The sequence below is a fragment of the Osmia bicornis genome, chromosome 1 (genome assembly GCF_907164935.1).
Source record: "Osmia bicornis bicornis chromosome 1, iOsmBic2.1, whole genome shotgun sequence".
Lineage (NCBI taxonomy): Eukaryota > Metazoa > Arthropoda > Insecta > Hymenoptera > Megachilidae > Osmia > Osmia bicornis.
In genome coordinates this window covers 13751776-13774775 of record NC_060216.1, presented here as the reverse complement: position 1 = coordinate 13774775, position 23000 = coordinate 13751776, and the positions used below count along the sequence as shown (strand labels likewise).

The 23000-nt window shown below is 38.5% G+C and overlaps 1 protein-coding gene and 1 long non-coding RNA gene across 12 annotated transcripts in view; one reads left to right on the top strand and one right to left on the bottom strand.

The window, feature by feature from the left end:
• Positions 1-241: 241 nt before the first annotated feature.
• The window catches only part of LOC114870890 (protein capicua homolog), a 30883-nt gene continuing 8124 nt past the window's right edge, over positions 242-23000 (top strand). For 6 of the 11 annotated variants that reach the window (XM_029176097.2, XM_029176103.2, XM_029176100.2 and 3 more), the window contains exons 1-11: positions 8260-8348; positions 17640-17929; positions 18570-18964; positions 19173-19737; positions 19794-20054; positions 20355-20466; positions 20590-20796; positions 20935-21050; positions 21163-22031; positions 22088-22301; positions 22431-22508. In XM_029176097.2, coding sequence (XP_029031930.2) covers positions 18590-18964; positions 19173-19737; positions 19794-20054; positions 20355-20466; positions 20590-20796; positions 20935-21050; positions 21163-22031; positions 22088-22301; positions 22431-22508 — 2797 coding nt within the window. In that variant the 5' untranslated portion in view covers positions 8260-8348; positions 17640-17929; positions 18570-18589. Of the gene's footprint in view, positions 826-8259; positions 8349-15392; positions 15852-17639; positions 17930-18569; positions 18965-19172; positions 19738-19793; positions 20055-20354; positions 20467-20589; positions 20797-20934; positions 21051-21162; positions 22032-22087; positions 22302-22430; positions 22509-23000 lie in introns of those variants that run through there. The other 5 variants (XM_029176092.2, XM_029176095.2, XM_046286220.1 and 2 more) reach the window with 5 other exon arrangements.
• On the bottom strand, positions 22448-22993 carry LOC114870896. The gene is made up of 3 exons (XR_003788446.1): positions 22901-22993; positions 22686-22818; positions 22448-22497 (listed from the first exon to the last, which is right to left on the bottom strand). It is a non-coding gene; the product is annotated as an uncharacterized LOC114870896 (long non-coding RNA).

Below are 23000 nucleotides of genomic sequence, written 5' to 3'. Positions count from 1 at the left end.
ATTATTGTAGAATAATAATGTAAATACGATAAGAAAATGAAATTCTCAGTTTCCCAATTTAAACAAAGAAAGTACGCCACAATCGTTCTGAGCCGTTTTCGTGGAACAGTGAATAATCATCTCGTTCTCACCATGGTTATCCACCTCCCTCTTCAAGAAAGCCTATAAGCGTTCTACGCGCGGCCATTCGCCGCATTCTGTCTTTGTTCTTTTCACGAGTGTTTCGTGTCTCCACTCACCTCCTCCGCCATCTTTTTTCCACCACTCATACATCCCTGTTTCTCACACAAGGTGTTAGTCACCTCAAGGACGTTCGCTGTAATTGGGATAGGTCGGATAGATACGTCCAAGTGAGAAAGTAAAGGAGGGGAGTGGTAGTAGTGGTGGGGGGGGACGTGGCGAGAAGGAGACAAGCGTATACAGCGCTGATGCGTGCGTTTCTGTAAATGGCGCCTGGTAGAGCGTCGCGCGTCACGGTTCTCTCTTTCTCTTTCTTGTGGTAGCCGTTACCAGTCTCCCTTCGCGTGGTGCATCCTCAGTCTTCGATTATAATTTGTGTCGTCGCGAATGCACGGTTTCTGGTGTCTTTTCGTAATTCCGTAAGTGATCGTCAAATGTTAGTGGTACTTGATTTCGTGCAACATGGAAGAAGGTGCATCGATGCTACGATAGTGGTTTCCAAGCGAGGAGAGTTCCGCGACAGCAACGCCGTCTGTACGAGGAATACGTCGCCTGTTATCTCCTCCTTCCCCCCTTCTACTATCACTACGCAGCCGCCTCGTCGCCTTTGTTCACTCGTTGCCACGGACACCAGGGAGGCCTCAGGTAAAGACCGATTCAGGGCCAACGAGAAAGAATATGTTTAGGAGGGAGTCAGTGAGAAGAGCAGAGATTAGGAATTAACTTTCGTTCCAATCATTAGTAATGTGACCTGAGAGAGGTAGATGACTCTCTCTGGTTTTGGAGCAACGTGGAAACCTGTTATTTCCATCACGGTTTTATTTCTGCCGAGTATGTTACTGCGCATGCGTCGCGACACGGACTGCTCTGCTATTCTCACCGAATAATTTACGGCACGTGAGCTCCACGGGATCGAACGCGTTCGTGACGATATTCTATATGAATCAAAGATACGTTATGCTTATCTTGACGCGATGCTTAGGCGTGACCCAACTATACGTAAGTGCAGCGTGCCATCGATCCGAATTCATTCGCATTATTGCACATTACTATGGTATTGATTATGCGTAATCAACGTTCTGCATCAAACAGAGGTTAGGTTTTCATTGTCTGCCCATCCGTACGTGTGTTTATGCGAAATATGATTTCGTAAAATGAGTTCTCAAGTAAACAAAAGAACTTTCGCTGTCTCAGGTCACTGATGACGTTATGTCTTTATGGGAACATCTTTTATATGAAGTGCCTACTGTTGTGTATATTTTGTGAAAACATTTTTGATTTAACATTCATTTTTCAAACAACCACTCAATAATCAATAGTTTCGCGCCATTTATGGGGAGCATTTGAAATCCATGGAAGCGCGGGAAAATTTAAAATGGTAATTAAGAAGGTGTATGTTGAAAGCATTTAATAATGTACGAATCTCCTTTCTGAACGAGTATTGAATTTTTCTATAAATAATTTACTAGTTTATTAGTAGTTATGCCAAATAGCAAAGGAATTCGTCTACTGTTTCCACTATTGCCAATCAATGGAATTGGGCATCTCGCCAAAAATTATGAAATATTTTCAAAATTCGCGCTATTATAACCTTTCATTCAATCATCATGAAATTAAATTTATGGCGTTACATGAATTTCATTCGTTTATTGGATAAGGTTAAGGCACCCTTCTGATTAATCCGATCCTGGTGAAATCTGTTGCTAACCGACGCTCTTACCAGGGCCACGGCGAACCGCGTCGAGACGCCCGTATATACAACAGTCGTCGTTCGTGACGGTACATCTACTGCTATATATGCTTGTGTCTCAGGTATATGTAATCGCGAGACCTACTACTCTTTTAATAGACGGAATAGGTCTATAGACACACGCTAGACGTCGTCCACGGTCAATGCTTGGCACATGGCGACCAAACGTTGAATGAAATATTTTCGGAAGCGTATCCGGTTGCGTTCGCACGCACGTGTAATTTTTTTTTTTAATAATTATGTGGTTCTATTTGAAATCAATTAGATTTTTAATGTATGAGATACATTTAATATTTTGAATTTTGAATTTTCCCGCGCTTATGGGGATTTTGAATGGTATTCATAAATGGCGCGAAATTGTTAATTCTTTGAACGAATTGAAGAAATAATTTATCTAATCTATACAGAAAAGGATAGATGGCTCGATATAATTGTAACTAGAGCAATACACATTTAAATATGGTGTTCAAATTTATCGTATGTGTTTTCCATTTCATGCGCAATGTCACGCGGTTGTCTTTGAATAATACATGATGGGAAAAAAAGAAAAGAAATCCGAGAATTCTTCCACGGTATCGGATTGAGATAAATCATTCGTTTTTAGTGATGCTGTCTGTTCGGAGAAATAAAAGGTATACTTTATACGTTTACAAAATTAATACTAAAAACAATAACTTAAATGAATTTTAGTATTAATATTAGAATAATTGATATTTCGTAGGAAAAAATTCTAATTTAAAAAATATTCATTTTTATGAGTTTATGTGTAAGTGGTGGGGATTTATTTCCCTATGGTGCCATTTACCTTAGGATGATCTCCATGCCCAGCACTGTACACCGTCCTCCCTAGAATATCTTTTTAATTAGTGAATTTTCGATCTAAGTTTTTTAATACTTCTTTGTAGCAATTTTCTAGTAATTTTTCCTAGTGATATTCTTTTTACTAGAGCTGTGGTTTAGCTTAGTTACCTTAGCATGGGTATTTTAAAATTTTGTCCACCTTTTATTAAAATCTGAAGGTGGAGGACACAGAGAATTCTTGTCACTCCCGTAATCAGTTGCGCACTAGCAGACTGCCCGGCAGCACCACCCCGTTGTGCTATTATTACACGCAGAATCAATCGAAAGTCTCTATGTATTTGCGTCACGCGTATCTCGTACGTTTAATACAACCCACAGACAGTGGTTAATAGACAGGCCTTTGAGCTTGTAATTCCACATAATGTAATTTGTTTGATTACTAGAGTATCGGCGACGCACCTCAATTTTAACCTCAGGATGACTTGTGATGATTTCTACGTTGGTATTATAAGTACTTTGAGAATTATGGAAACAGAAGCATGTACAGTATTGAGCATGGAGGACTTCCGTAGGGGAAAAAGGGCAGAGTTGCAAAATTCAAATTTCAAATTCAAAAATCCAAATGTTTAAGTTTCAAAAAATATTAAGTAAAACTTTCCCTGGTAAACGCTTATAAATGAGCGGTGGCGCCTTTTTCCCCTAGTGCGCCATTTTCCCTAGTGAACCTTCCATACTCGGTACTGTACGGTCACATGCACTTAGGAGTGTTTTTCCATAATCATTGTGGATAACGAGGCTCCGCCAACTACATCCTGCTAGCCAATGAGAGCATAGTAGGCTTATCTAAAGAAAATGGTGTTCTAGGAAAGGGCAGAAAGCTCCTCCTATCATTCTTACTCTTAGCCAATGGGAACTTTGTGTATAGTAACGAGCATAGTAGGCTTCCCTAGGGAAAAATGACTAAAACATATGAATGATCCAATAAACTATTAAAAGCTCCATTTAAACTGCTTGAAAAGTAATTCTTTTAGGTTAAATGTGAAAGGTGAAACGACTCAAATAAATCAATCGAAGGAAACTTATTATTAGAGTGAGATCGATAAGAAATAATCTGCATATCAGACTCCTATGGTTTGTCTTCGATAACACGCGATACGTGATATGCTGATAAATATCAGTAGCATGCTCGATGATGATTATCTTAGAATTCAATTTTTCTTTCATTACATCATTGAGTTATTCAGTCACTTTGATGCAAGTATAAGATAAATTCATGAAAGTTAGAAGTTCAGAAACAAATTCATGACATAAAAGTTTTTCAAACTGACACTTGTGAAAACTCAGTTCAAAGCTTAAACTTTGACAAACACAACTATATAAATAATCTTCGAATATTCTTAATATAATATGAATAGTTGTGGATTGCACAGCACAATGTTGTTTCAATTTTTAAATGCAAAAGTTCTAAGACAAATTCATGACATAAAAGTATTTCAAAGTGGCATTTGTGGCACACTAATTCAAAGCTTAAAATATAACGAAAATAACCGTATAAATTGCAAGAATGATTAATTATCAATTATCGTAAACAATGAATTATACTAAAATTAAATACAAACTCTATCAATAATTCAATACATCATTAAGTAATGATGTCACCTAAAATATCAAATTTAAAACAATTAATTACTCCAGAAAATAGTTAACATCTTGAATGGAAATCATTTTGAAAAAGTATCAATCATTCATTTCTCCAGCACGACTCCAATAACTTTCCTACAACATTCATAGGTTACGAAAGATCTATAGATCTCGTTAGGTGAAATGATGCATCGGAAACGCTTGACGCGTTTATTTGCAGATTTCCATTCAGTCTAGCAAAGTAACTGTAACTTATTGACGTCCTTCGTAACGCTACTACAGAGACCAGTTTATTGATTAGCTATTACAAAAAAAAAAAAAAAGAAACATTACGTGGCGGTAAGAAGAGATTTATTATGTAATCCGTTCTTGGAAACCGATTTCTTATCGACGACGATCCAGCCTTGATTGTGTCACTGCGCCAGACGTTGTTTTAAATGCAGTCGAATCCGTAATGGCAACCAGAAACTGCAAAACCTACTGATTTGTTGCGAGTAAATGAACGTACGTCATATGCGTGGTCAGTATTCAATGAACGTAGGTCGTCGACGACAATTACTCATTCGAAAGTATTATCATTATTAGCCTGGCTAAATCTCTATTACAATTTTTTAAATAACCAAGGTAGTAAATATTGAAAAAATAACGAAATAATTCAAATAAACTTTCTATGGCAAGAAAGAATAAATATATAGGCAGAGACGAATTTTTGTTTGTATTATTTCAAGGTTAACTTAATTTTTTTAAATACAATCATACAATATTTTTCTTTATCGCATTAGATAGAGCGTTTCAAAACGAATTCAACGATCTATTACCCATATACCTTCTATTAATTAGTATCTGAGATACAGCATTTTGAAAAATGACAGCGGAAGTAGAATGGGAGAGCCGGAAGTGGCGAGGGAGATCCTGACACGTCACTTTCCGAATTTTCATCACTAAGATTCCCATATCTCCTAAACTACTTAAGCAAATTGCAAAATTTTTTTTTCCTCGTATAAGTGACACTTTTTGTCATCTAATCTTCATAGAGACGATGCTTATAAAATCTCAAAGGTGTAGCTAGGGGCACGGGTACCCTGCCATAAATGTAAAAACGCTTATTGATATACAGAATCGTTGTTTGTGAAGTTTTTAGGAAAATTTATTTTATTAAAAAGAATAAAATGGTAGACGTGATTCATTCAACAGTGCTTCCATTGCAGTGTCGTATCTACCGTATTAAAATTCATGAAAATGGGTGTGGAGGTGTTTTGGACGTAGTCCTGGGTCATCATTGACCGAGCTACATAGGTGGAATTTTTGAGAAACCTTTCTACGGTGTCGAGGCGGGAATATAGCTATCCACGTGAAGTCCCATAACGAGGTTACGCCATTCATCGACGGCACGAAAGTCTATGAAGGGAAATGCAGAAGGGGAGTCGAGTCACTACAAGGTACTCCCCAGTACCTCATTGATGAACTCTCCATGGAACATATTTCACTTCTAACAGAGAATTCGTATATTAAATGACTCTGAAAATAATGAAATTTTAATTCAATGATAGTGATAATACAACTCGGAAGGATTTAGGTGAAATTATAAAGTAACTAAAAATGCTGTTAGAAACATTTTGTTATTTTATACACATATTTTAAGGTATAATAAAATGTACATAACAGATTTTTTGTTTACTTCATGATTTAAAAGAAAAAATGGTGAAAAATGACTTTAATTTTTTGGGAGAAAATGTTTCTACGCCAATGGGATTCACATATATGTGTGTGTGTACGCATGCACCGAATCTCTCTTTCTCTCTTTCCGTTTCTTACGCTGTAGTTGCATGCTTATGTATGGATTGTTGCCAGGGACGTAGCTAGGGGCCACTTTTTTAAAAATTTCCTAAATCGAACTCTATGCAAAAAATTAAGAAATTCTATTTAATTGAGCTTATTTTAACACACACAGTAATGCTACTATGCACGCACGTGTAAATTCTAAAATTGGCACCAGTATTATTCGAAGGCTTTGAACGATGAATAATGATGTTGACTTAGAAGTTGCTACGTCTAGGCAAGCGGATGATCATCTCTCACAAGCGGTTCGAGTATCTTCAGCAAATATTTGTAGTTTACAAATAGTATGCAAATGCAGCCGGTAGAATTATTATTATCGCGTTCGTGATCATTTTAATCGCAACGAAACAAACATTGTCAATACGATCCAAATGAATCATTAAATGTAGAAATGAATACCAGTACTAATAATAGAATTTTATAGAAAAAAAAAATCCATAAGAATCTGTGCCCAGTGGGGTATGAAATGTAATCTCAGAAGGACGTTCCACTTTTTTGAGTATAACCCTTAAACTACAAAATCTATAAAAAAATGTTTCCTATCAAACTTTTATAATATTACAAGAGCATTTCTCTGTAGTTTTTGTAGTTTAGAAGTTATTTTAGAAAAATTCTAGGAAAATTCTGCAACCTTCGCACAGAAAGGACATGGTCAAAATAAAACTAAATAAAATTTCAGCTAATTCCTGAAAAATATAATGCGCCGTAGGAGGGATCCCCTGAAAAACCGCAAGGCGCTCGGAAGAATGCGAAGTCGGGGCGAGCGCGGGCCATGGAGACGCTCCTGAGGCTACAGTCCGTCGGCGGTGTAGCTTGCTGGTGTGCGTAGGTGTGTGCTCCGGGTTAGAGGCTTCTACTCGTGCCCTCTGTGTGTAGCTGTCAGTGAGTGCGCGCGCGTCGAACTGTGCGTGTGTCCGTGGTACGACAAGATATGAAGTAAAGGCGGCGGAGGAGGAGGAGAAGGTAGTAGTAGTAGCAGCAGTGGCACAGTGGTGGTGGTAGCAGTGGTGTGCGTGTTGTCTGGTTGGTTATATGGCTGGACGAGTCGCAAGCAGTTCAGTTGAGCAACTGAGGCCGAGTCCATACGTGAAAAACCGTGTCTGGAAAGATGTCAATAATGGTGTTAAATAAGAATCTAGCGTAGTAGCCATCTCCTCCCTGTGACGCGAGTGCACGCGCATTACGGCCACTGGCAAGAGCAGCCCGGGTCGTTTGCGGTTCCCGGGAATTCGTGTGGATTCTTACACGGCGGAGTGGCGGTCTACGAGAGCACGACAAGACGTTGTATACATATATACGCGTGCGCGTGAGAATGCTCCGTCAGTGTGCGTGGCTTGCGGGAACCGAGCGTACGTATGTGCACGTGCGCGAACGATCTCGCATTGTGTGTCAGTGACTCTCCCGTGGTAGTTTGATCGCTGTCACGAGCATCCACTACCTGCCCTAGGAGTCTTACTATACGTCTCCTCGTCTATTTATACGACGACCATACACGACTCGTACTTACCTCTCCTCCCTCACCTTTTCACTCCCCGCTCGCCCGCCGCGTCCCCCACCAGGCTCTCTCCCCTTTCGTATCGGGCCTCCCTTTCTCCCGCCTCTCTCTTTCTCTTCTTCTTCCCTCTTGGCCGCGTGACGACATCCGCGAACGAGCAAGCCGAGAGAGCTGCCGCGCGACTCGTATTCCCGTACACGCGGAATGTGCTCGGCTGGAATTTTCTTCTCTCCATCACAATGGATTTATTGTGTTAGTGAGTAACTGGCAGAGGCGACGTGCGCACCGCTCAAGACACTGACCACCAGAAACGTACGCCGCGACGACAACAACGATCAGGAAGACGAAAGAACGTGCGCGTCCGGCTTAACTTCACCAGTCAAGATGGAGCTAGTAGACGCGGTATGGGAATTTCGCGATTTTTAGCGAGAATTCTCGGACCAATTGTGTACTCGGTTTTGTGCCTTTCTGTAATGCAATTTTTTTAGGATACTCCGTTACGTGTACGACCTGTGTGCTTTCAATCAAGTGTATAGTGATATTGTTAACGTAATGCGGTACTTGAATGGAAAGTAACTCTCTCGGGATTATTATTAAGATGATTCTCACCAAGCCAAGGATTATGAGTTCTGTGTAAGCCCAGTAAGTCCCTGCATTTTCATTCTATTTATATTGAACATTTGACAAGCTGCAATTTCATTATCTCCAATTTACGATTAATTATGTATTCTACCTTTCTATTATTTTTTTCCATTCAATTTAGAGGTTAGGTTAATAGATCGAACTAAAATAACTCATAGAAATTTCTTTATGATAATCCTAACCTATATTTTCATTTGAAAGTTCAAAGTTGATTCATACAATCGTTGATAAGATTACAATAATATGCGCACGTGCATCGGTTTTGTTAATAAAAATGATCGCGATCGATCGAGTTCGTTGATGCGAGAGTAGTATCGATATACAAGATAAATGATTATTGTTGAGAATTTTTAAATGTATTATATGCATCATTGCTGAAGATTCGCTGCAAAATAAATGTTATCTTTCGAGGCTTCGTTGATAACGTACACGGTAATCGTGTTGCATCATTTTTACGATTATTATTGACACACGAGCGGTAACAATCAATTGAAATTTTAATACAATTACGCGAGTTGCCTTATCGGTTTGTATTATATGTGTATAAAGAGGAATGATTAATATTTCATTGTAACGTTTTTCCTTTGAAAATTAAAACAATTATGCGACGAAGAGTTAAATTAATAACAATTAAGGTTAGATTAGGTTATTTATAACTAATTGTGTAGTGGGTCAAAACGACCCTGCATTCCGCTCAAGCGATATTGCGCGATAGATTTTCACTATTAGGTGTCCATTCGCGCAACATATCGTCAAAGATTCATTCACGTGATATCGCATGGCCCATACTTAAAAGCCCGCCCACGCGATACCGCGTGCTGATTTGTCGATGTTTGAACGTTGCGGCACACAGCGAACGATCTCCTCAGATCTGATCACCGAATCGTTTGAAACACTGCTGTGTTAGGTGCACATGCCCTTATGATTTTTGGAAATTATATTAAAGGATTACCTGAGCACTTCCGGTGGAAGTGGTCAACCGTGTTCCGTCTTAAAATACATTTTTCAATACGGTGTGCATCCATATTATCATGTTACAAAAATGCTTTATTCTAATCGCGAAGAAAACAAGCATTATGCAAAAAGGATAGAAAAAGAAAGAGAAACTGTGCCTCGATGTACTGTTGATAAGAAGAAAAAGAAATCTGTATAATCGTTGCGTGGGTCACGATAAGACCTCGGTGTTTAATGATTTTCGAAGCCATCTCCGCGATACATTTATATATTTATTATGTTATCTTCGTCTTTTGAACCGACAACATCTAGAACATCTGCTAGATTATTTATAATAATACGCAGCTGGAAGACGATTGATGTTCTTTTTTTTTCATTTTGTAAATATTTGTATTGATTTAGCAAAAAGAAAAGAAGGATATCACGGTTCACGAAGGTTCACGGTGTAGAATTTCTTATCGGTTCCACTGGTTATCAGTTCTTGATAAACGAACGAAATAGATGTTATTCCTTCCGGACTTGTGAATCCTAAGTATCTGTAATCAATTATTCAATTAGTCGGAATAATTATCATGCTTGCTTACGTAACGGGCTAGATTAGTAATTAATAAGATCAAAGATCGTTATAAACTTGCCTTTTGACTAGGCGAATACAATGATCAATATTAGGTGGGAAATATTTATTTATTATTTAATATTTTAATACTTTTCATCTTAAATATTTGTATTTTTTCCGTGACTGCCTAGGTGAATCATATACGATTTTAATATGACTCATAAGGAGTTAGATTGAAATGGGATTGTTGGTTTTTTTAACGATTTCATGACAGAAAAGTTTGGTGAACTAACAACTCTGGTATGCCATATTCAAATTAAAAGTTTTAGGAAAATTGTGGTATAAATGCTTCGTGAATATTTTTAATATAAAATAGTTCTTCAATGAATCTCACGATAGTATCGTTCATCGAGGGGTTTCACCACTTTGGCGATTGAGGAGGGATCATGAAATGAATGGAAAATTTGTTATATAAGTTTGGTTGTATGTACATATTTCAAGGTATATAAATATATTTTTGGATTTTATTTATTTAGCAAAATGGCAAAGTTACAGCTGTCTTACATTTATGCATTTGAAATTTGATCATTGTTTGTTATAATTAACAACCAGACATTTTATATTGAAATTCCTAACAGAATGTTTATATAGTCATTTTCCTCAAGTGTTAAGCTTTACATCGATGTACCACAAGTGGTATTTTGTGATACTTTTATGTCATGAAATCCTGTCAGATTCAACCTCTTCAAATCTTTCATGGAAAAAACCTAATATTATTGTACTATTGCATGTAATACGTGTACTATGCACATAATTCTCTTTTTAAATTCGATGCAGGGATTTCTTAGTTGTCGATGAAACTCAGTGATACCTTATCATTCCTCGAGACTCGTGTTAATGACTTTTCTTCTCGCGTTGCATATTTCCAAGCAATATCGATAAGCGAACCCCAACTTATGTCACATTCCTTTTATCAAGACTGCTGCTGCTGACCCTGTTGCCTTTTCTAGTTTAACCGTCCACGACCTCTACTGACATCGTTGAGGACCTGCCCTACGCTTCGTCAAGCACGCGCCTTTATTTGCGTATCCGTGTGAATCGGATCGCTTGTTTCCCATCCGGTTCATTTAAAAATAGTATTAGATAAAGAAACTTTAAAAGTTGATCATTATGATAGTATTTTTACGATAGGATGATTCAGTTTATTGTTGGCGCAGTTTATGATATCTGCGAGGAACTATCAAAACTTTAATATTAGAAATTAGTCGTTTGGTAAAAACATTGTTCGTTGGAATCCACAATTAGTCATCTTGTATTGAGAATATCTAAGAGGCATTTATATAGTCATTTTCGGGAAAGTTTAAGCATTAATTTGATATACCATAAGTGCAATTTTGAGATACTTTTCTGTCATGAAATTGTATTGAAAGTTTCATTTTTCAGAATTAGCCATTTGGTAGCAGTATTGTTTATTGCAATTGGCGACTACCCTTTTCGTATTAAAAATCTTAAGGGGGCGTTTGTATAAAAATGTTTTTCAAATTTTAAGCTTTAAATCGATGTATCACAAGTGTCATTTAATGATACTTTTCAGTGATAAAATTACGTTGATATCTTACAACTTTGAATACATTAAAAAAACATAACAAAGTGATCATGCCTTGATTTTTCTGCCCTATTTTTAAACTTCTTTTCCATTACTATGCAACATAGTTGAGGTGTAAATCGATCGATGATATCAAAATTCATTGTTCGCGTGTTGGATAGACAGGAACGGTGAATAGACGATATAATTCAGACACACGAATAGCTGGACGTTTGTAATTAGATTAATGCAGGTGAGTGAACACTTGGGACGCGAAATAGTCGTTATTGGGTTAACGTATTTTTACTCCTGCTAAGCTGGGGATATTGATTTTAGTTAAAACCAGGAAGAGGAGGAGGAGGAGGGGGTGGGCACTTGAATTTTTGAAGTGCCAGCTAAACGAGACACCGCTGCAAATCGATTTACAGTCTCGTTTCGATATCTTTATCTTTTCTCATTCTGTATTAATTGATGCGCTGAGATTGTGGTTGATTTAATTGATTACATTGACAACTTACAGAAAACTTAGTAGGAACTGATTAGACGACGCACCTGGTGTGTCATATTCTATTTCCCCATTACATTTAAGCTACGAAAAAATTATTTTAAGATTTTATTTATTCAACAAAATGACGAAATTATACTTTTCTCGTGATAACCACTTTTAAAAAAAGTGAGCCGGCTGTAGCTTCTCCATTTTTTTATTAAAATAAAATAGAAAAATATTTTTATATAATTTAAGACGTGCACAATGAAATGTACATAACAGATTTTCCATTTACTTCGTGATTTTTTTCCAGAACGAATGTTAAAAAATAGTTTTAATTAATATTGAACGACGCACGTGATGCGTCATACACTATTTCTAGTGAATCTCTACTTGCTATATTAAACGAAGGAGAAACGATATAATAACGTAGAATTAAACGCGTGTGGGCTTGTTACCTGGTTATAAAGCGAATGCGTTTGTTTTTAGTGTGGGCATGTGTGTGCCTATGAAACTTTAAAGGGTAATGTCATGCTGTTATGAGCCCGGAAATTTATTGATATCCCGTTAAAAAGTTCACGTTCTTTCTTTTTTTATTCATCGGGGTATTTTCGTGCTGGATAAAAACGAACAATTGATTGCAAAGGGTAGAAAGGAAAACGTAATGATCTTATACACCTACTTGAAGAATTGCAATAAATAATTATAAAATAATAATGAAACTAAATAATAATATTCAAAAGTCGAAAATTGATAATTTTATTACTTACAAAATATTTTTCATTTCTTTTCAAGACACCTGGAGTATCGCGTAGGATTTTCAATGAATATAGAAATGACGCAACAAGTGCGTCGTACGCTATTCCAGTATGCATAGCCAAGACGCACCCGGTGCGTCAGAAACAAAACTAAAACAAAATTACAATGATATTGTAAAATACGAAGTGGTATCTATATTTTGTATTTTTCTTTGTTTTTCTTTTCTTCAACCAGCCGTGCATTCCGGCGATACTATTATCTCTAGAACGCACAGGAAGTCGCACCATACGCGAGCGTAGTGAAGTTTGTAACGAGATTTGTAGTCGTCCATACACGAATATCGTATTAACCCTTTATATTCCGACTTTTGTAAAAAGGGAAAAAAAATGACGTTCCCCCCAGAATCCTAAATGTATCACAATGGATATTACAATGTCGCCAGAAAAATTATCGGTACTACAACCGATACTTCCCAGGGATACTGTACAGGTGCCATTCAGAGTTCAAGTACGGTCTCTACGGGTATCGTCGTAAGCCAGTATTATGGACCCCCTCCTTGGTATTTAGTTTCCTGACTTCAGGAAAGGCACCGTATCGGCTACACGAATTACACGTGTAAAAGAAAACAGTGGACGATACCTACGGTTCGAGTATACCACCCGCGGATCCTTCGTTCATTCGCAATGCCCCCGAGGAGCTTTCCTTTTGACGGGCCTTAACAACTTGTAACCGATACCTGTGCCCCCTTCTTTTTTCTCTCTGTCTGCGTACGGTCTGAATGAAAGGAGGCAAATCGTCGCGCGAATATTGTATACGCGGCCAGGACAACCCACGAGGCACCTTAACCACAATGACGAGGGGTTGGACATAAATCAGATATACGACGGTACTCTAGTAGCGCGCCAGGTATATCCTCCCGTCACAATTGTCCGTCTTAAGCTCATTGTTGAGCATCCCTATCGGTGTCTTCCGAAACACCTGCTTTTTCAGATGATTCCTTTGCTTAGAATGTTCTGTAATCGTTGGGAAACGTAATGCACGAATTAGAAAGCTGGTTAGAAATTGATTAACTCTGGTCGGATGGTAAATATACCATTTTTTTTTTTTTGTTCATCAAGTAGCGTTGCACAGTGGGAAAGCTGGATCGCTAATAAAGACATTGCGCAAACTTTTTGCATAATACGATATCGCGTGGGCATTCGTATTTCCACGTGTTTCTAGTACGATCTTTCGTAATACGTGTGCACACACTGCTTTTCGAATTTCCCTTATCTTAACGGAACATCTCGCTGAAAAATTTCAAACGTACCGCGTTTCCATTGTGCGCCAACATTTCGCCATACTATAATTGTTTTTCTTTTTTCATTTTTTTTTTTCTTTTTTCATGATTTATATTAATGAAATTTAAAGTATTGTAATCTGGAACAGTTGTTGATTGAAAGATTTTTAACACGTTCACTATCATTTACGCGATATCGCGTGAGATTAAAATTTTGAAACAAAAATCTTTCGTATCAGGTATTTGAAATTAAAATTTATTATAGTTCAAAGTTTGAAGGTACATTTTTATTTTCTAACTTATAAATATAGTCGCGACAATAATAATTAATAATTACCTATAATTATGACTTTGACCATATAATTTAAAAGCAGAATCCAAAGTCATGATCCCATAATACTAAGTTTTTAAATTGCGACAAAAGCCATTTTACGATATTTTATGTGACGTGAAAACATACCCTACTGGGTGACATGCCCGCGTAATTCAAACAGGATATACCTTTTTTCTTCTTCGGAGTGAAACGATACCCCGTTGTCTAATTGAATTAGAACGGTGTATATTCGTTAGAGTCTTTTCATCGGGGAGGATAAACATCGTCCCTCGGTTGTTCTTTACTAAAGAAGTCTCCTGTTTTGACAATATCGAATGACTAGTAACGCGACACGTCCGCCGATGCCGGCGTAAACAAGTAGAGATAGGATGCCTTTGAAGGAACGATTCCTTAAGATACTGCTTTCAACGTGTTTTCTTTCGTATTCATTCCCATCGAAAGTACTGTCAATTAGGTAGAAAAAAAATGTATCGTATATCATTGTGTATACAATATATTGATTTAACCTTAAAGAAGAAGTTACACGTTCCCATCGTGTAGTATGACTGTTACAACAATTAGAAACCTAGTTTTATCACGTTACTCACACGCGATGACTCATTACTACCTTGATGGTAGCAAGTTAATCTTAACAATACGCTCGTGTATCAAGTATCACGAATTTATGCGTAACTTAATTACCCGAACAATTAATAATTATGGTACAGTCGTAGTTTGCCACATGTGTTCGAATGAGATACACCTGATAAAAATACAGCATCCGATCGATCAGTGGTGATTTTCCTGACGGAAGATCCGAGCATAGATACATCTCGGTATCTTCGTGTAACAGGTTTTGAATTTCGTAGCCGTTCGGCCACCCTCGTACCTGTAAAACGCTGCACACTGTGTACAATATAGCATAGCGAGTCGACACAATGGCGGAGAGTTTCGGAGAGCAACGTGAGTCAGCCGTGGTGGTAGGGAGTGAAGTTAGTGCATTCCCCCTTAGTCCTTTTACCCACACTTAGAGAAGCGTTGTTTTCCTCCGGTTCACGGGGCGAGCTCCGGCTCAGTGTCAGTGCAGCGATCGCTTCGAAGGTGGTAGCACGGAGGAGTCGTGACTCTATCTCTTTCGCTCGATCCCCTCCCCTCCGTCGTCTCGCTCCCTCGGACGTGAGATAAGAACGTCACGCATACGCGAGCGTTATCCTTGTCCGACGGCTGCGTCGCACCCTCTCCATCTTTCCTCCCGTTGTTTCCTCTCGGGGTAGACGTACTGTGCTGCGCACGATTTCCGATCGATGCGGATCAATTTTTGTGTCCAAAAAAAAAAGAGTGCTCGTTAGTTGGCCCTTGGAAGTAGCCGGCTTTGAGGAAAAGAAGCGCGCCCGTGATTTCTTGAATAGGTTATGTAGCGCACATGTGAATCGACTTATGTGTATACACGGCCGCGTCTCTGTGTTTTTTAAGACGATCCTGTCAGCATGAAGGTCGAGGTGATGTTGAACGTTTTCGTGTCGCTTCGTTGGAAATACTAGCGTATCGATAGGACGGTAATATACCGAAGGTTCGTTGGATTTTATCGTGTCGGCGTTATTGCATCAATTATTGAATTGCGAGCATCGTTGATTTTATGTTTACGCGTGACAAAAAGGAGTTGTTTCGGGGAACGCAATCAACAGTTGTTTCACAAGCAGTCGTTTTGTAACAGTGTGCGTAAAGTTGAATACTTTCCGTCACGCGGCCTTATTTAAATCCGTTTCTGCGGAGCAATTTGTTCTTTTTTTTTTCCAATGCATGTTTCTGCCGCGAAAGATTATCGGGACGCGTCTCGTAATTCGAAAGCAAATTCCTGTAATTTGTTCGGTGTTTAGCTGTGAAATCTTTACATTTGAACGGTCAAGCTATCGTTTAAACATTAATCTCTTCTGTTATCTCACACTTGCTACTTGATTGCACCGCTTACATGCAGTGCTGTCATTAAAACAAGAATAAATTTAATTTTTTAATGGTAAATTAGTATATACATGTAGACAATATATGTTACTGTAAATATTTTATTTTAGAACGAAAGTTTGAAAATTAGATTCCTTTTTTGTGTTAGATAGAGAGTGTTTTCATTTTATTTAAGTTAAATCTATTTGATTAAAGGTGGATTTCTATGACGGCGATTGCTTAAATCTTTAACTGCATAAAACGTGTATATATATACGCGCTCTTATTTGTATTAATATACATGAATGATGTATACGTTCACGCTTTCGCACATTGATCAGTATATATCGATTACGTACAAACACTGCCGTCCATAAGTCACTGGACACGCTTTAAAACAGAATACTCTTTTTAAAATTGGACCAAATGACTTGAGGTTTCTCGAGAAGCTATACAAATTAATTTACTAAGGTACGTGCTTTTGTCGTTTTAAAAAATTACAATTTGTCGAAATCAGGAAAAAAATAGTAAAAGGCAATTTTTTAACTTTTTTATTTGAGCCTGTAATGAAAATTTAAAATGTCTTTCGTAGATTCAAATAAGTTGTGTGTATGCTGAAAATTTCATCGAGATCGGTCAACGCGCTTAAAAGGAGTCTAAAAGATCTACGAAAGACGTATCTTAAATTTTCATTAAAGACTCGCATTAAAAAGTTGAAAAATTACCCTTCACTATTTTTTTTCCAAGATTTCAATAAATTGTACTTTTTTAAAACGACAAAAGCACATATCTTAGTAAATTAATTTGTATAGCTTCTCGAGAAACCTCAAGTCATTTGGTCCAATTTTAAAAAGAGTATTCTGTTTTAAAGAGTGTCCGGTGTCTTATGGACGGCAGTGTATGTGCTTTGATACGTCCATTAATATAATATATGGCAGGCGTATATATGCATATGTATGCTATTATAGCCTATTAGTATATGCGGAAGATGTATATATGCGTTTTCAATAATAAGGGGCAACTTATTTGATGAACGTATATATACGTCCTCTTTCCTTATTAGTATGTACACATGACGTATATATCCGCTTTCATAATACCTATTAATACACATACAAGACGTAACTATACACTCTTGCGTGTCTATTAATATATCCATAGGACGTATATGTACGTCCAATATGTTATAAAATCTAAAATAATTTTAACCTTTAATAACATTTTTTTTTTTTTAATTTATGGCGCGTTTTCTTTTACAAAGTTTAAATGAATCTTTATAAAATATTTTATAGAATCTAATTGTAATAATATAATAAGTAAAAACTGATTTTGGGTATGTCAGGATGAAGAAACGACCGTTGAGCCAGAACCCTGTACCGTGGTAACCATTTTCGAAACACGTTTTCCTCTGTTGTTACAGGACATTGACTAGAGGTACAAGACAATTACAAAAGGAGAGAGTAAAAGTGTTCGCCTAAGAGGAGAATTTTCGGAGGAGGATGCTCGGCAGTTGGGGCTGGGAAGAAGAATTGGAGTTGGGAGAGGGAATAACAACCCCGTCGCAAGATAGACAAAGACGAGAAAGCCCAGACTCGACGCATCCTGTCCCCGACAGCCGGGTGCTAAGGTATGCACCCAGCCGGTGTCACCACCCTCCCAACTTCACGACACCACATTTCAGCACACAGCCTCCTCTCGACTGTACAGATTGTAAGTATTATATATTTTAACCTTAAGATGAATTTTCAATAATCAAACCGTATATAGTAGTGGCAGCCAGTATGTAGTAAGATCATAAATTAAACATTGTCCATGATTTTTAGAGAATTCTAGATCAGACTTTCACTGGACTCTCCCTGAACTGTCTCTCGACCAATACCCCTCCTCCTCCAAACAAAAAATGGATAGACAGTAACGGAATAGTACTTTGGCCCGTAAAATTGCTGAATATCCATTATATTAAAAAATTCACTTCGAAACTGAAAAACCAAAGCTTTTTTCATTCACAATTTTAAAATCATAAAAACGCGGGAAAATTTGCTTTGAAAGAGAAGAAATGATACATATTCAGCCATATGAATTCTCTAGCCTTCTATCTGGTATTAGATGCGAGAGATGGTGGGTGTCTAGGAGTGCAAATACAATAACACTTTCACTTTTGGAAACAAAGTTCATCCTGAGAACCAGAATGATTGAACGTAAAGGTTGAATATTAGAATCAATGAATCCTAATTGTGGGAATTAATTTGTTTATTTCTTCCATCTGAATATCATCATTCGGTATCTAAGTTATTGACAAATAACGATGAAATTATGAAAATATACTGATGAATTGTTAATTAATTTTCAGAGCAGCGTGAGGTGGCCAAAATGCTGACTGCTCATTCAGAGATGCAGGAGAAACGGGAGGATCCCCTTGGAGGCGGACAATATGGAACAGGCGGGGGTGGTGGGGGCAGTTCGATTGAAGAGAAATCTATTCCAGAACAACCACCTCCGCCCCCGGCGCCTCCACAGAGGGATCCATCGGATCCAACGATCAGTGCTAAGAAACTTCCAAAGAAACGAAAGTTTGATCCATCGGAACTCGAGGAGATGGATAAAACTAGCAATGTAACGAGCAACATCAACAATATGGTGAACATTAGGGCACCAAATATGCCAATCAGTCAATCAGGTTTAGTTCAACAGTCTACCATTGCGACTAGGCAATCTCCGCAGCAACAAGAATCCGATTGTTATCAAGTATGTTTCAAAAAGAACATTAATGAATGCTTTAAATAACTCTAGTGTTATTATGTGTAAATATAGCTTTAAAAATTTATGAGGTATGGTACTGCCAGCGCCATTGATATTTCAAATGCATAAAAACGCGGGAAAATTTGAAATCTTAGTTGACTAATATAAATAATAATTGATACATTAATACTAATGTTATTGATTATTTTTTCAGGTATCCTCGGCACATTCGGTGGTAGTTCTACCACCCCAAAGTACAGCAGTGGATTATTCAGTCCGAGAGGAACCTCTACGTTCTCGTCCTCGGCCTGCCACTGTTGCTATTGATCTCAGTGAGTGGCGCGACCACAGAGTGTTAGCTTTAAGGGATTCATATTATTATCCGGGTGTTATCCGTAACGTTGTCCAAGGCGAGATTTATATAGAGTTTGATGGTGACAGGAAACAGATGCGTTACACGGACGTTTTGGGGGCGGGAAAGTACGATGTGATAGGTGACGCTAGCCCGTCCGTAGGGCAGGTGACTTTAGACGCGAAAGTTTGTATCAAATGTCCGACGTCGAACAATCATATAGACATGGCTAAAGTGTTCGTTAAAGGGACGGTGTGCAAGATTCTAACGAACCCTAAACGTTTTGTCGTTAAAATACCAAGGGAGGACGATCAGAGTGATCGTTACGTCGTGAAACGCGCCGATCTGAGATTGGTCCAACCTCCATGGTGGGACGAACTCGAAGAAGGACTGGAAGACTGTGATTCTTCGAGGGTCGAAGGAATTGGTACGTAGGATATCTTAGCATGTTATTCATTTTATGGATCTTGATCTTCTTTTCAGAACATGGCTACCGAAATTCTTCAGAAGCTCCAGCAGTGCCAATTTTACAGCTACATCATACCACGCATCATACCTCTCATATATCAACCCATAGTGATACGAGTGGTTATTATAGGACTACTGGTACTAGTCCACTGATGACTCTAGGTACTTCAGCGCACTCGGCTACTACTGCGTTAAGCAATGGGAGCAGACCGTATGATGATTTGGAGAGCGAAGATGACTTGGATAGGGAAGATATTACGTTCCCTTCGGACGCAGGTAATATAGTTACTTGTACAGTGTCGGCTATGGAGGTTGTTCTAGGGAAAATAACGATATTGGGGGAGATCCTACTAAAATCCCCATTGATATTGAACGACGCAAGTTTGGATCACGCATCAGGTGCGTCATGTAGTACTTTCAATTGATGTTTGAATGACGTACCAGGCGCGTCATATATTCTGCCTATATATGAAATTTCTGTATCGCCATTTTACCCTAGGGAACCATCTCGTACTTTATACTGTACATAGATCTAACATTTAATAAAAGTAATATATAATTGTATTTAACTGACAGATGCAAAATTATCAGGGAGTAGTAAGAGAAGCAGTATGCAGAGTCGAGGGAGTACCAGTAGTCTAGTTGAACAGCGCAGTATAACTCCTCGCTCTCAAGCAGCCACACCCAGGTAATAAGTAACACTTATCGTTAATCGTTTAACATGTTTGTTGGGGCTCACGCGCCTGGCGCATGAAAGTTTTTTGTTTCTGGCAAATACCGTAAAATATTAAATTAATTAATTATTGTACAGATCTCAGGCGGCGACGCCACATAGATATAAAAAAGGTGATGTAGTGACTACGCCAAGTGGAGTCAGGAAGAAATTCAACGGTAAACAATGGCGTAGACTTTGTAGCAAAGAGGGATGTTCCAAAGAAAGCCAACGGAGAGGATACTGCTCTCGCCACCTCAGTTTGAAGGGATCTGGTCTCAGGGGTCCAACGAACACCTTTCCTGGGTGAGAAAAATAAATACACTTAATCATCTTAAAACACAATACAAAAATTGCAACAACCCTAGAACACGGTTTGCTCAAGATGACACGGGTTGACTATATTCATTCTGAAATGCTCTTCAATAATATTTTTAATTTCAGTAGTAGAATGGATGGCGAAGAAACATCCAGGGATTCCGATACGTCTCCAAATTACGGAGACAGGAGAATTGCTGGACGATTTGATCAAGATGAGACTGAAGCAGCGAATATGCTTGGTGAGTGTTTTTTCCGCAAGGCAAACGGGTCATTCGTTAATTTAGTTTCTATTTAAAACACGTCGCAGTCAGAGAATTAAAGAACGATTCTGATGTATGTTTGTTGTTACAGTGTCCCTGGGAAGTTCCAGATCAGCAACGCCAGCCTTTTCGTCGCCTACAGGACAGTCCTCCATATCCCCCTGCATCAATCAGTCTCCAGTCCCACCGTTGGGTCTCAATCAGAACAACGTCTTCATGCCAATATCAAGTCCCGCTCATCATGCGGCTCCTTTAATTTCCCCTGGAACTAAATGGAAAAACTCGCCGACTCAGTCCACCTTTCACACGCAGTATCAGCAGCAAGTCATAAAACCAGAGCCCAACCGCGTGGTCAGGTCAAACCGCCCAGCTCCGACTGCCCCAAACCCTGCCAGCATAGGAGCAAGTGTGATAAGAATCTCTCCAGTGAGCCGCGGTATATCCGGACCTAACTTAACGTCTTCATGGTCCGAGCAAAGTCCTCCACCCCGACATCCTTCGGTTGTGACGACCATAGCTCAACAGCAACAAGGAATCATCCTCCAGCACGCTCTCACTACCAACAATGGTTTCCCGAGTCATTCTGAGATTCCAGAGCAGAGTCCACAGATACTGAAACCGTCTCACTCGCCTCACATACCGCCTCTATCCGCGCCGACGCCGCAAAATCTCACTCTTCTACATAAGCCTCTGGAGCAACCAGTGGACTACGCTCAGCCCCAACCTCAGAGTCAGCCTATCTATGTGATGCAACATCAGCATGAGAAGAAGTATCTTGTGATAAAGAACACCATGGACGTGTTCGCGGCAGGGCATATCACCAATCAGGATGATAAATACAGGCCTGGGTTGATGAATCACCTAGGTCAGCTCCCATCGCTGCATCAGGCGCAGTGCCAGCCACCCCAGTCGCCTGCTGTCTCGTCCGTCCATGTTGATAAATTATCTGTTCTTCAGCAAGTAAGTATCCTAGTGTAAAAATCATAAGCCCAATGTTATACGTATACTGTTTGTAGGCAAGTAAAATTGCAACCCATGCATCTACGCATATGGATATGCAGAGGACCCAACCTCCTCCTACCAGTGTTGTTATGACAACTACTGAGGCTTCGAATCCACCCACTCCAACTAGTGTCTTCCAACACGTGATTGTACAACCCGGGCATTTGGTGCAGATTCCAAAGACTCAAGCATCTAGGGAAGAGAATTCTAAAAATAATGGAGTTCTGTGTAAGTCCGGATTTTATAATGATGATTTTAGCCTGCGTAGTTTGGTGTTAGGATTATTATTATAGGGATACATTTTGCATTAATTATTGTGATGTTAGAGAATTTGACTAAACGGTAAGGCTTTCACAGATGGCAGCCACGATGTCCCTGCATACCAGCCCCATCCTCCATCATTACTGAACAATGCAGTGCGCAACTGGAAAAAAGGTTTGATTTTTCACTGCCAAACAAAATGTATGATTGTTATTATATGTGTTGTAGAATATATATTGTTAATGGTACGTCACATTACGCCTCTATGATGCGAGAATTTGAATAGCGATAAGGGTTATTTCGATAATTAAAGTTAATATGATTTCAAAAACCACCTAATTTTAAACGTACCATTATATATTTTACAACCAATGCAAACTAACTTTCTGCTTGTAATTAACTTTAATGTTGGGGAACGGTTCCAGCAAATTGCTTCTCTCCGATTCGGTGCTTTTAATGTTGCAAAATTTCCTATGCTTCTATGCTGCGAAAATATAAACACCGATAACGATTATTTCAATAATTGTAGTTACTATGTCTCCAAATGTATCTAATTTTAAATGTACCATTAATACAAACTAATCAACTTTCTGCTTTAATGTTGGGAAAGGTTCTATTGCTATTCCATCCTACTAACAGTGGCCATTGTGATTAACACAGCAATTT